At 61.6% G+C, this 14,251-nt stretch overlaps 1 protein-coding gene across 1 annotated transcript; it reads right to left on the bottom strand.

Annotated features, from left to right (window-relative positions):
* Window positions 1-3,454: 3,454 nt before the first annotated feature.
* On the bottom strand, window positions 3,455-12,053 carry CABP7 (calcium binding protein 7). Its single transcript, XM_038152943.1, has 5 exons — window positions 11,851-12,053; window positions 6,879-7,022; window positions 5,447-5,559; window positions 4,501-4,654; window positions 3,455-4,370 (listed from the first exon to the last, which is right to left on the bottom strand). Exons 1-5 carry the CDS (start codon window positions 11,957-11,959, stop codon window positions 4,243-4,245), a joined length of 648 nt encoding a protein of 215 aa, XP_038008871.1. The 5' UTR covers window positions 11,960-12,053; the 3' UTR covers window positions 3,455-4,242.
* Window positions 12,054-14,251: the final 2,198 nt, after the last annotated feature.

Here is a 14,251-nt window from a genome sequence, read left to right as displayed (position 1 = left end):
GGGCTTGGAGGATGCAGGATCAGCCCCGTGTCCTGTCCTCACTTCCACCTGCAGGACAGGTGGATTAATAAGGGCACCCAGCTGGCTCCTCTTTGGGAATGGGTGGGAGTCCCTGGAGTAAGGGAACCCTGTCCCCAAGGAAAAGGGAAGTAAGGACTCCGCAGGGACTGTGGGATGCTCCAGAGTGGGAGCTGGGCCTGCTCTCTCCAAGCTTGCATGTGCATCCCTGTGCCCCAGCCTGGGGTAGAGGAAGAGTCCTGGGGAGTGTTGAGGGGCTCCACTGACTGTGGGGGACTGTGGCTGCTCTGCTGGTGGCAGCCAGGACACGCTCCTGGATGCCTTCCGAGGCTACTAGCACCAGCAGATCAAGGAACTCCCACTCCAGTCTTTTCCATGGATTTTTTCCTCAGTCAACATCCAAATCCTTCCCTGTTCCTCACATTGACTGGGGCTGTGCTTTGATCAGCCCCCAGGTCTGTCCCTGCTCCGTGTGCTCCAGTCCTGGTGGGTTTTCCAGCTGATCCTGGAGGGGTTGTTTTACCCAACACTTCCAAACTTCAGGGCTCCCCAGATGTAGCTTAAATTAGATAGAGTTCTCTGGGCAAGCTCTGGAACACAACTGTAAATGAAAATTCCAGTGTAAAACACAACAGCCACAGCCTTTCCATGCTCTTCCTTGCTCCCAGGGAGTTGAACTGCTCTGGGAGCAGAAATTCCCAATAAAGGATGAAAGGCAAGAGCAGGAGCATTCCCTGCTGAGCTCCAGCCTGTCCAGCGGGAGGTGAGAGGGGCTGCCAAGGGGAGTTCATTAAAGTTGGGGTTTTCCCACAAAAACTGCAGGATGCGTGGCCGACGGGCAGAGCCCGGCATCACCCGCAGGATGTCGTGGATTCACGGAGCTTGTAACTCCCAGGGTGGGAGGAGGCTGGGAATTGCAGGGTGTGTGGGGTGTGTGTTGCAGCGGTGGCAGGAGGTGACAGTGCCATGGATCACCGGGGTGGGGGACAGCCTCTGTGAGCTCATCCATGGGAAAAGGCTGCGGGAGGAGGACTCCAAAGCAGAACAGGGCTGTGGCTCCTTCCCACAGGGATAGCTGGTACCCGATCCCAAGGGATGCTGCAGGGATGGACTCACTGTCCCCGGGGTGGGGGTGAGGAGCTGCTGCCCAATAGTGAGTGCAGCCCGAGCCAAAGTGCCTTTGCTGGAGCAAGAGCTGGAGTAATTTATCGGGAAGCTTTTAGGGAAATGAGCGGCTGCTGGGCCCCTGCCAAGCGCAGCCCCGCTGGGCTCTGCCCGTGTCCTCTGGCAGCTCTTGCTGGGAGAGAGGGGGACGGGAACAGGGCTGGGAATGGGGACAGTATGTGGACTGGGGTGAGGACAGGACAGAGAGAGGCACGGACAAAAGCATTGGAATAGGGGTAGAGATAGGGTCAAGGATGGGGATGGGGGAGGGGAGAGGAGCGGGGATGGAAACAAGCATGGGAATGGGGATGGCGTGAGGACAGGGGTGGGGATGGGACAGGGATGGGGAGCGCTCAGGGATGAGGATGGGATGGAGATGGGATGAGGATGGGACAGCAGTGGGGATGGGGAGAGGGGAAAGGGACAGAGAGAGGAATGGAAATAAGGATGGGAGTGTGACTGAGGATGGCGTTGGGGATGGAGAAAGAGACTGAGACAAGGACAGGGATGGGAATGGGACCAAGACAGGGGTGGAGCTGAGCCCATCCCACAATTCTTGCAGCACAAGAGAGAGAAACAACCATTACCAACTTCTTCCCTTCCTATCCCAAACACTTCTCAGAGCTATGGAATCGCTGCCCTGCAACCCCTGCTGGGGTTGCTGCCACTTTTGCTCCGTTGTTCCCATGTCCAGGGAACCCATGCAGGGTCCTGCTCCCTCCCACCTCCCCTCGCCCACGGCAGCCCCCACCTCCCGGCACATTCCCTTTGTTTTTCCTTTCCTGGCGGTCCCTTAATTGAATTATCCCGGAGCATCTCTGTTGCAGCAGCCGCAGTGATCCGTCGCCTCTGCAGCAGAGCGGGGACGCGGCTGGGACCCCGCTCCGGCATCCCGCCTGCTCCGGGATCGGGAGCTGCCATTCCCAACCTGCCCCAAGAAATCCGTTCTGCCGATTCCCATTAAAATTAATTGAGCAGCTTTGAAACGCTGAGCTTGGGGGATGGCGTTATTCCTTTTATCTAATTTTTTCTTTTACATTATTGTATTTTCTGGCAAATTAAATTGTCCTTTTTTTTCTTCTTCTTCTTCTTCTACTCTTATGTTTATTCACAGTGTCTATAATAGACCTGGTTAAAAAAATATATATTTATATATACACACATGTCTCTGAGCCCACGTGGCTCCTTTGGAAATGCCAGTCCATAAAAAATCCAAACTTTCTGCAGGAGATGGATGAAATTTCATTACGGATGCAGAGCCTCCCGCACTTTGCGAGGCAGCCGGAGTGATTTCATTGCCGTGGAGCACTTCCCATTTCCATTTCTCATTTGGACGTTCGCTTCAATTTGTTTGATAGATTAGAGAAGATCAAAAAAAGGCCCCACCCAAACCCCAAATCAATAAAACGCCACCAGTTCCTCCTGGCATCCCAAAAATGGGGTGTCCCCCCTGTGGTGCTGCAGGATGGGAATTCCCATGCTGGTGCAGGGAATTGAGTTTTCCCCATGGGAGCCCCAGGGAGGTGAAGGTGGGGATGTCCCAGCCCCAGTGTCCTGGCATGGGCTCCTCCAGCCCCGTTCCCAGTGGGAAGTGCCCCATAATAGGGGAGCAGCAGCTTTGCCCGATTCTCTCCCAGCCCCAAGCACTTCCCCTGTTTTTATTTATCCCTTTAATCTCTTTGTCATTAAAAATGCATCGCTGGGGGCTCGGGGAGGGCGATCCATTAGGTGGGAATGGGCTCCCACAGCGCACACAGATGTGAGGCCGTGAGATTCCCCATGTCCCTCAGCCTGGGGGGCTTGGCCCAGGAACTGTGACCCTGTGGAGCCTCTCTGAGCACCCCAGACAGACCCTGGTTCCTGCTGGAATTACTGTTAATCCAGGTGAAAGCATTTCTGGGAAGGGACTTGGGCTGAGCATCCTCCCCGTCGAGGCAAAGGGGAGTGAAACATTTATCAAACCAAACATGAAATATCAGGGCACAGGATGTGGAGAGGGGGCTAAAACCACTGGGATCCATGGGAAGAGGCAGGAGCTGTAGCAGGGTCCACAGCTGGTGTGGGGTGGGGGATGTGGGAGCTGCTGGGAAGGAGCCAGGTCCCACTGCCCCAAAGTTTAGGGATGCCCCAGCCCCCGGAGTCTCGGGGTCACAGCCCCCCAAGCAGTGCCCACCTCCCGTGCCAGGAGGACTCAGCAGCACCCACGTGTGCTCCCAGGGCCCCACCCCATCACCCTCCACCCCAGCATCTCCAGGAGCCCCCACAGCCCAGAGCGCTTCAGAAATCCCAGTTTTATTTCAGATCGGAAACAACCAACCAGGAAGAACAAAAACAAAAAAAAAAACCAAAAACCGAAACAAAAACCAAAAACACCACCCCAAAAACTCCAAAGAATGAAAAACGGCCCCAAATCCGAACCAGTCCGTGCCCAGGTGGGTGCTACATACAGGCTGGGGGGTTCCGGGGCGTGCGGGGCTCCCCGGCCTCGGGGTCGCTCCGGCTCTTCCCAAGGGGGGTCGGCTCAAAGTGCATCAAGCAGGAGGTCAGGAATGTCCCCGCACCGGGCAGGTGGGGAAACCGAGGCACGGCACGGGGACAGGGAGGGGCTTTGGGGGGTTGGAATCCAGCCCTTGGCAGCCAAGTCCATGCAAACGCTCCCGGCTCTAGGAACCATCTCAGGCGCGTGTATTGCTTAGGGGATGATTTGGTTTATCCTAAATATGAGCTCTAACGCTAGATCGGAGAATCCGACGGGATCCGCCGCGGGAGGGGGCTCACGGGGCTCCATGCACGTCACATGCACTCACGGGTCGGATTTTGTCCGGCGAGGGGGGGTCGGTGTGTCGGTGTCGGTCCCAAAGTCTCCGCGCTCTGCGAGCAGCAGCGACGGCGGCGCCCGGCACGGCGGGGCCCCGGCGCGGCTCTGTCCCCTCGGCTGCCCCCCGCCCGGGGGGGTCACGTCTCTGGGCCACAGATGGATGTACAGAGAGATATTTATAGATATTTATAGGTGCCTCCTCCTCGCCGTCGCTGCGGGTGCCCGGCGGCGGGGGCGCCCCGTTACTTCATCCCGCTGCGCAGCACCTGGTTGGCGGCGATGAGCATCACGCTGATGATGAAGGCGATGGCGAAGGCGCAGATGAGGCTCTTCCGCACGCAGGTCTGGCGGATCTGCTGGCTGGAGCAGGCTGGGGGTGGGACAAACAGCGCGTTACCCCAGTCCCGAAAACACTCTCCTGTACTGAGGGTAACCAGTGCTATCCCCGTGGGGGGTTTGGCATCCCCCGGCTTTTGGCATTCCCGGTGCCCGGCACTCACTCTCCACGTCGACGGGGCACTCCTCGGCCGTGCCCATGTGGCTCTCCTCCTCCGTCATGATGATGTTCTCGATGTCCTTCATGGACAGGTGCTCGCAGAAGGTGTCGTACAGCAGCCGCTTCAGCTCGTCCACCGTCAGCTTCTGCATGTCACACTGCGGGGACCGGGGGGCTCGGGGTGACCCAGTGGCCGGCAGCACAGGGGGTTCCGGGGTCCCCCAGAACCTTTGGATGTGGCCGTTTGGGTGGATCACCCTGGAATTGTCTGGGAAAGGCCTGGTGTCCTGGTGACCCCCAGCAGAGCGAGGGGCACACAGAGGGTGCTGGCACCAAATGTGGATTTGTTCATGACAGGGGCACAGGAGCTCAGGGGGTGCACCCTGACACTGATCCTGCACCTCATCCTGATCCTGACCCTGACCCCAGTCCTGACCTTGACCCCAATCCTGACCCCACCATTGTACCTGATCCCAACCCTCATCCTAACCCTGACTCCAACCCAAACCCTGATCCTAAACCTAGCCCTAACCCCGACCCCTAAACCAGTGCTGACCCTGACCCCAAGGATTATACTAACCCTAAACTGGAGCCTGAGCCTGAGCTTGACCCTAACCCTAATCTTAAACCTAATCCTGACTGTTAAACCAACCCAAACCTCATCCTTGACCCAGAGCCTGACTTTCACCCTCAGCCCAACCCCAATTCTAGCCCCAAATCTGTCCCTGATCCCAACCCCAACCTTGGCCTTGACCCTGAGCCTTCCCTGGTGCAAGTTCTGGGGTGATGCCCTAGGAGGGGATGGGGGTGTCCCTGCCTTCCCTTGGGGGACAGGGGTGTCCCTGCCTTCCCCTGGGGACAGGGATGTCCCTGCCCTCCCAAGGGGACCGGGGGTGTCCCTGTCTTCCCCGGGGGGACAGGGGTTCCCCTGGAGCTGGGGGTGTCCCTACCTTCCAGAAGACGGTGTCGAAGTCGGTGCCGTGGAACTTCTCCGGGATGCCCGAGGTGGAGAGCTTGGGCCCCAGCAATGTCACAAACTCCTCAAAGTCCACCTGCCCGTCACCTGCGGGACACAGGACTGGCTGTCACCCCCTGCCTGGCCATGGGGCACATGGGACACTCCCCCTCCCAGAAAGGGCCCTATGGGTGGTCACAGATCCCCAAAACCACTTGGGGACCTCAAGATCAGCTGGGAACCTCCAGCAAATTTAGAGCTTTGGCCAGGATGCCCGGTATTGGATGGGGTCCCCAGTGCCAGCCAGGACCCTAGGGCTAACTGGGGACACCCAGTGTGGGCTAGGGACACCCTAATACCACCTAGTCCCCCAAAATGTGATCTGTTACCCCAGTGCTGGCTGGGGAAGCAAATCATCCCAGGACATGAACATGAGCTGGACCCCAGTTCCAGCTGGGACCTCAATGCTATCTGGAGGCCTCCTGGGGCTAGCTGGGGACCACAAATGTTGGCTGAAGACCCCCAAAACTAACCAGGGACTCCAACATTGGGTGGGCACCTCCAACAAAGTTCGGTGTCCCCAGCACAAGCTGGGATGGCAACACTGGCTGAGGTCCCCAGTGCTGACTGGGACTCTCACTGCCAGGTAGGGACCCCCAGTGTTTGCTGGGGACCCCCAATGCCATTTGGGCCCCCTTCCACTGGGACCTGGGGACACCCAGTGTCACTTGGAGAACCCAGTACTGGCTGGGGAAGCCCAGCACTGTCCAGGACTCTGAACAAGAGTTGGACCCTGAATTCCAGCAGGGACCCCGGTGGTGGCTGTGACCCTGGTGGTGGCTGTGAGCCTGGCAGTGGCTGTGACCCCGGGGGTGCTTGGTGGCCATTCTGGCCATGTCCTCTGGCAGTGGGGGACGCTGGCATGGGGCTGTCAGGGCAGCACTAACGATGAGTAATGAGGGGAGCAGGGCCTTGGCAGCGCTGCCGGAAAGGCTTTTTAATGGGGAAAAAAGGAAAAGCAATAAATTAAGGAGCTCTTTCAGGTCCCTGTGGGTGAGGAAGGGGTGGGGACAGGGTCACAGTGGCAGCGAGTGCTGGAGGGTGATGGGTGCTGAGGACACGACCCAGGGTGCAGGATCCACCCCTGGGTGTGGGATCCAGCCTCGGCAGCACGGCCCCAGCAGGTTTAACGATCCCACAAACATCCAGCATCCTTAAATCATCCCAAACAAAGCTGCAGTGGCATCGATGATGGTGATGATGATGATGGATGAGGGGGAGGCTCCAGCGGGAGGCAGAGCCTGGGTCAGGCTCATCCCACATCCTGTGTCGTGTCCAGCATGTGGGGTGGAAACACGGGAGACTTGTGTGTTTCACCCCGCTGCGGGTCCCGTCCCTGTCCCCATGGCGGGTTGAGGGCGTCCTACCGTCCATGTCGAGGCGCTGGATGATGACCTCCAGCTCCACCTCGTTGGGCATGTACCCCAGGGAGCGCATGGCCGTGCCCAGCTCCTGCTTGGAGATGAACCCGTTGCCATCGCGGTCGAACACCTTGAAGGCTTCCCGGATCTCTGTGGGGGGAGCAGCAGTGAGTCCAGCTGAGCTTCCCGCTCCAGCACCTACAGAACCCCTCTGGGGATCCCACCTGCCCCCCCGGCCAGCGTGCAGCCCCCGGCCTCCCCAGCAGGGTCCCACCTGCCCAACAGACCCCAAATGTTTGCCCCAATTCCAGTCACCCAGCCCTTGCTGCTGCCGCAGCCGACACTGCGGCGCTCTGCCCTGGAATCGCATCCCTGGGTGTGCCTGAGCCCGGGGTGCCACCAGGTGGGCACTGCCGCTGGGGGCATCCCCGCTGCTGCAGCACCCAGCCGGGAGCATTCCTGAGGATCCACGGGGGCTGGGGACCGTCCCCATCCCGGGATCACGGGGTGGCATTGTGCCCATCCCATGGTCTTAGGGAGGGTCTGTGCCCCCCTCCTGGGATCCAGGAGTGGGTGATAGAGCTGTGCCACACCTCACCCCAAAAAAATCCCAAATCTTGATGAAATTGCCGCAGTGCTCAGCCCCGTCTGGTGCAGAGGAGGATGGAAGTGGGGTTTTGGGGTTTCTGGCTCAAAAGGAACCCTGGGATGTGGGGGAAGATCCCTGCAGGGTGGCAGGGAGGTGCTGCGGGGAAACTGAGGCATGGCCTGAGTCCCTTGACTCCACCCCACCTCCTGCTGCACTCAGGACTCTGCTCCTTTTTGGGGCAGTTTCTGGCTTTTTGATGGCACCTGATGTGCAAAGCTGGAAGCAGGCTGATGGAAAAGAAGGACCAGGGAATTTGTGCTGGGGGACAGTGGGAAGCCAGGCCAGGATGTTGGTGCCTCTTCCTTCTCCATGTGGCTGCCAGGGGGATTCGTGCTGGAGGATCCAAGCAGGAGAAATGGGCTGGGAACTTTGGGTTTGGGGGAAAAAACCCATAATGGGTGACAATACTGACCCCAAGTGCTTGGGAACATCCCTGCCTGGATGGTGTCACATCAGTGACGTCTTCAGGGTGTTTTGGGGGAGTTTTGTGGGATTTTGGCCTGTCAGTCTGAGCTTCTCCATGGCCAGTGTCCCTGTCTGGGCAGGGAGATCCTCCAGCTTCTCCCTGTGCTCCTGGGGGGCCTCGCTACACTCCAGGCACCCCCAAAATTCATCCTTCAAGGATGCTCATCCCGAAGAGCTCCATGGTGGCTCCTCATCAGATGGCTCAGGGTGCTGGGGACAGGCAAGGACATGTCCTGACAGTGGCCAGAGTGGGGTCCCGGCTCCCCACCGAGCACCCCCTGCCCCAGCAGGGCCCCGAGTCTGCTCAGCCCCAGTGTGAAGCCGTGTCAGGATGTCACCGGTGTCCCCAAACCAGGGGGACAGGAGGATGTGGGGGCCCGGCGGTGTCTGGCGCCTTGTGGGATCCCCCTGGGGCTCCCAGCAGTGCCATCGGTCCCCGCTGCCACAGGTGGGTGCTGAGGGAGGGGGGGACACGACACTGGGACCCCGGGGACTGGGTGAACTGGGACAACAGCCCAGGGACACGGGGAGCGGGCACACGGACACCACGGAGGGGTGTGAGCACAGACACACGGACAGACACAGACAGACACATGGACACACCCACAGACAGACACAGGCACATGGACAGCCACACAGGCACAGACACACAGACAGACACACGGGCAGACACAGACACACACACACACACACAAACACACAGACCTACACACACACACATTCCTTATGCTGATGCTGTGCTGGTGTCACACACCAACACCTTGCAGGGACCTGCCTGGGTGTGCAAACACACACGAACACACACGAACACACACACACACACACACAAAGACACACAAACACACACACACAGACACACAAACACACACAAACACACACACACAGACACACAGACACAAACACACAGACACAAACACAGACACACAAACACATACAGACACACACAAACACACACACACAGACACACACAGACACACACACAAACACACACAAACACACACAAACACAGACACACAAACACAGACACACACACAGACACAAACAAACACACACACACACGAACACACACACAAACACACACACAGACACACAAACACACACACAAACACACACAGACAAACACAGACACAAACACACACAAACACAGACACACAAACACAGACACAAACACACACAAACACACACACAAACACACACAAATACACACACAAACACACACAAACACACACAAACACACACACAGACACACACATGAACACAAACACGAACACACACAAACACACACACACAGACACACACCCCTTGCACTGACACTGCATGCACACACACGGACACAGCCAGAACATGTCACAGTGATGCTGTACCTGTGTGCACACACACACATTGCAGTGATGTGTGTGAGTGTGCAAACACACCCCAGCACCTTGGAGCAATGTGCTCGTGCACACACACACGCGGGTGCACTCACAGCCCCCGTGCAGGGACGTGCATTGCATGGATGCAGCACACCCCAACACCCCACAGTGATGCTGTACCTGTGCGTGCACACCCCAACACCCCGCAGTGATGCTGTACCTGTGCGTGCACACCCCAACACCCCGCAGTGATGCTGTACCTGTGTGTGCACACCCCAACACCCCACAGCGATGCTGTACCTGTGCGTGCACACCCCAACACCCCGCAGTGATGCTGTACCTGTGTGTGCACACCCCAACACCCCACAGCGATGCTGTACCTGTGCCTGCACACCCCAACACCCCGCAGTGATGCTGTACCTGTGTGTGCACACCCCAACACCCCACAGCGATGCTGTACCTGTGCCTGCACACCCCAACACCCCGCAGTGATGCTGTACCTGTGTGTGCACACCCCAACACCCCACAGCGATGCTGTACCTGTGCCTGCACACCCCAACACCCCGCAGTGATGCTGTACCTGTGCGTGCACACCCCAACACCCCGCAGTGATGCTGTACCTGTGCGTGCACACCCCAACACCCCGCAGTGATGCTGTACCTGTGCCTCCACACCCCAACACCCCGCAGTGATGCTGTACCTGTGTGTGCACACCCCAACACCCTGCAGTGATGCTGTACCTGTGCCTGCACACCCCAACACCCCGCAGTGATGCACCTATGTGTGTGCACAAACACACAAACACCTTGCACTGAGGTACTGGTGCATGTACACACGCACGTTCCTTGCAGTGGTGCTGCACTTGTGCACACACATGGACGTGCACAACCACAATGCAGGGGTGCTGCACCTGTGTGTGCGCACACCAACACCTGGCACAGCTGCATTTGTGCATGTACACACACACAGAGACACACACCGCCCCCCTGCAGTGACATCCCTGTGCCTGCACACCCACACCCCCTTGCAGTGGTGCTGCACTTGCGTGTGCACACGCATGGACCTGCACGTCACGGCGATGCTGCCCTTGCGCACGCAGACGCACCAACACCGTGCACAGCTGCACTCGTGCTGCACACAGACACAGCCCCGTTGCAGCAAAGCTGCGCTGGTGTTTGCACACACACACGCGCGCCCCAGCACGTTGCAGCGATGCCGTGCTCGGGCACAGGCACACAAACACCCTCTGCAGCAGGGCTGTGCGTACGAGCCCGTCCTGCCGTGACGCTGCGTGTGTGCACACTCACACAAACACCTCCTGCGGCCAGCCTGTGCATGGGCACACGCACGTGCTGCAGTGGCACAAACACGGGCCCAGCCACAGGCACTGGCACAGCCACACACGCAGTGACACAGTGACACTGGCACAGCCACACACACGGAGCCACCCTGCAGCGAGGCTGTGCATGTGCATACAGATGTGTGAGCACGCAGATGTGTGAGCACACCCGCAGCACGGTGCGAAGGGGGTGTGTGTGCCGTGCTTGTGCACACACACAGCCCCTGCAGTGAGGCTGTGACAGGCACGTCAGCGCACACGGACACCCTGCAGAGCTGCACACACACACACACACACAGCCCTTGCACACTGGTGTGAGCGCCTGCTCGGGGCTCCCAAATGGATTTTGGGGTTCCCCTCAGCCCCAGCCCCATGGCTCCCTGCCTCAGTTTCCCCACGGGCATGCCGAGGGCTGCAGGTTTGGCGCTGGGCCAAGGGTGCTCTCCCCAGGCAGAGTGGGGACGTGTGTGCGGTCACCCCCCGTGGCTCAGTTTCCCCCCGGTGTCGGGTCTGGAGCCGGGGGTGCTGCACCCCTTTCCCCCGGGCTCCCCGGGGACACCCCAAAGCCGGGCACCGCCAGTGCCCGTCCCGCCGCCCCGGCAAACTTTTGGGGTGGAAAAAGCCATTCTGGTGGCAGCGAGCTGAGCTCGGCCCCTCTCATCGCACGGGTGGGCAGAGCCCCGCCGGCCGCTCCTCCCGGCCGGAGTCCGGTGACACCGGGACTGCGTGGAGCTGCCGTGACCCGGGGGGCGGCACGGGTGACAGCCACCCCTCGGGTCCCCCGCGCCACCAGCCACTGTCATATTATGACAGCGGGGAGGGGGTGACCCCGCCGCGCCGCGGAGGGAAAACCGGCCCCCCGCCACTATCGCCGGTCCCTGCTGTGTCATATTGCCACAAGCGGGGGCCCGGGACCCCCGCCCGCCTCCCCGCTTCAGCTTTCCTCCTTCCCCTCCTCCTTCTCCTCCTCCTCCTTCTCCATCCATCCGCATCCCGCTCGCCCTCAGCCTCCCCACGGCGCCGGGGGAACGCGCACCCCGATCCCGCACAGCCGCATCCCACGGGATGGACTGCCCGGTCCCCCAAACCTCCTCAGCCCGCAATCCCATGGGATGTCCCCCTCATGCCCCCGATCCCAGGCAGCCCCCGCAGCCCCCCGAACCCGCTCACCCTCCAGCTCATCCTCGGGAATCTCCACGGGGCGCTGCTCGGCGAGGATGTTGGGGACGGTGTAGATCCCCCGGTACATCAACGCCGCCGTCACCGGGTGGAAAGGCATCTTCGGGGCTCCCCAAAACCCAAAGTTTAAACCCAAATCTCGTCGGGTAGAGGGGGGGCTCCCCCCGGTCGGCACCGCCGGACGCTAAGCACAAGTTGCCGGTGCCCGCCGCCCCCCGCCCGGTACCCACCGGCCAGGGGGGGCCGGGGCGGGCGGGCGCTCCCCGTCCTCCGGGGCCGGCGGCGGGACGGGGCTGGCGGCCGAGCCCCTCACCGTGCAGTCAGGGCGCGGGGGGGCTCCGCTGGGGGCGGCCCGCTTCCCCCGCGCACATGCCCTCCCGAAGTGGAAACGGGAGGTGAAAGCATCCAAGCCCCGGTTAAATCCCGGTGGAAGCGGCGGCGGCGGGGGGGACGGGGCTGGCCATGCCGCTCGGGGCTCCCCCTGCGCCCGGAGCCCCCCCCACCTCTTCCCGGGGCCCCCCTTCCGCCGGCCCCGGGCCGCTCACAGCCCCCGGGGAGCCGCTGCCACCGGGCCACGCTCCCCGGTGGGGCCCGGCATGGCGGGGCCGAGGCTGAAGGCGGCCTCTTCGTCTTCCTCCTCCCTCTTCCTCCTCCTCTTCTTCCTCCCCGCCAAGTGTCCCGGGCAGGCCGGGGCTCGCTGCCGCCGCGGTTCAGCCCCCGCCGCGCACCCGCCGCCCCCCCGCCGCCGCCGGCAGCCGGAGCATCCTCGGCCCCGGCCCCGGGAAGCGGCGGCGGAATCCGGGGAGCGGCGGCGCCGGGCGGGTTTTGAACGGTCCCGCCCGGGAAATGGGGCTGGGGGCGGGGGGGAGGTGGGGCCTCCCCCCGGGGGGGCGGCGGGGGGGGCAGTGCGGCAGTGAGGGGGGAGACGCCGGGACCGCGGGGCGCGCTCGGGGGATGCTGGGGGTCGGCAGGCAGGGCTGGGGGTCCCCGGGGCACCCCCTGTCCCGGCAGGTGCCTCCCCGGGGTCCCCACATGCAGCCCGCCATGCCCAGGGAGTTGTCACCCCGAGGTCCCGGCACACGGCACCCCGGGCTGCCACCACCTCCAGGTCCCTGCGCAGGGCACTCTGTTCGTGGGGCGGTCACCGTCCAAGGGTCCCTGCAGGCGTCCGGGACTGTCACCATCCCGAGAGGCCACCACCTGCACGTGGCACCCCAAACCCAGACAGTAGTCACCCCCAGGTCCCTGCACGTGGCGGCCCGTGCCTGGGCACTTGTCACCCGTGTGTCCCCACACCTGGCACCCCAGGCTGCCACCACCCCAAAGCCCCTGCACGTGCCACCCTGGGCCAGCCATCACCCCGAGGTCCCCGGGGTGCTGCGGGGTGACAGGGACCCCACGGCCAGACCTCCTGCTCCCACGGCAGGGAAGAAAGGAGCCGTGGAAGAGGCAGGAAGAGGGGCCAGGGGCAAAGCCCTCCATCCCTGTCACCTTTTCCAGCCATCTCCTGCTCGCCCCCAGCCCTGGTCGCATTTTTCACCTTGTTTCTCACTTGGACATTGATTAATCACAGCTGGGCTCCTGCACCAGGGCAGGTCCCCGCCGTGCCGTGTCCCCACGGCATCCGTGTCCCTGTGACATCCCTGTGACATCCCTGCGCTCAGGCACACGGCCAGGAATGCTCCCAGGAGCGGGCACACCTTCCCTCCCAAATCCCGCTGTCGCCCTTCCCCGGGCTGGGCTGTCCCAGCAGCCCCCGGCCCACTGGGAGGTGCGGGATGGCAGTGTCCCCTGTGCCCGGGTGGCATCTCTGGGCGTGGGGACAGTGGCACAGGGAGGCTGCCGAAGGCTCCTGCTCCACACATTTGGAGGTGCCGTGGTGGGAAGGAAGGGCCTGGGGGCCGGAGGGACGCAATTCCCAGAGCTGGAACGGGGTGGGAGAGAGAAAAGTGGAACAGTTGGCACCTCCCAGGTTCCCACCGGCCACCAAGGATGCGTCAGAGCGACGGGGAAACCGAGGCACAGCTGGGCAGGCTCCAGATGTGCTTCTCATCTTGGCACTTTCACAAGAACCCCAAAAATCTTGGAACAGGATTCCTGCTGCTCCAACAACTGCTTCACCAAGCCGCCCTCGCCTCCTGCAGTGGCCGCGGACAGGCGCTCAGCCTCATCCAATTCCCCCTGCCGGGAATGTTCGGGCTGCTCCGGCCTCCCGTGCGCCGAGCCCTCCATCCCCCCGAGCACCGGGACCCGGCCCCGCGGCTCCCGGAGCCCGGCGCTGCCTCCCGGCCGCGCTGCCGCCGCAGCCGCCCTCGGCTTCAGCCAGCTGGGGTCCCCTTTAAGCTGTTTTTTAGCTGGGAGAAATCTCCCTCTCCGGCAGCAGAAAACCACC

This window comes from Motacilla alba, chromosome 15 (assembly GCF_015832195.1).
Source record: "Motacilla alba alba isolate MOTALB_02 chromosome 15, Motacilla_alba_V1.0_pri, whole genome shotgun sequence".
Taxonomy (NCBI): Eukaryota; Metazoa; Chordata; class Aves; order Passeriformes; family Motacillidae; genus Motacilla; species Motacilla alba.
This window is presented reverse-complemented; position numbering and strand designations above follow the sequence as displayed.

Coding starts and splice junctions, on each gene's coding strand:
- CABP7 (XM_038152943.1), bottom strand. CDS start 11,959: ATGCCTTTCCACCCGGTGACGGCGGCGTTGATGTACCGGGGGATCTAC. Junction 7,023..11,850: donor TCCCGAGGATGAGCTGGAGG/GTGAGCGGGTTC, acceptor CTCCCCCCACAG/AGATCCGGGAAGCCTTCAAG. Junction 4,655..5,446: donor TCGACACCGTCTTCTGGAAG/GTAGGGACACCC, acceptor CGGTCCCCGCAG/TGTGACATGCAGAAGCTGAC.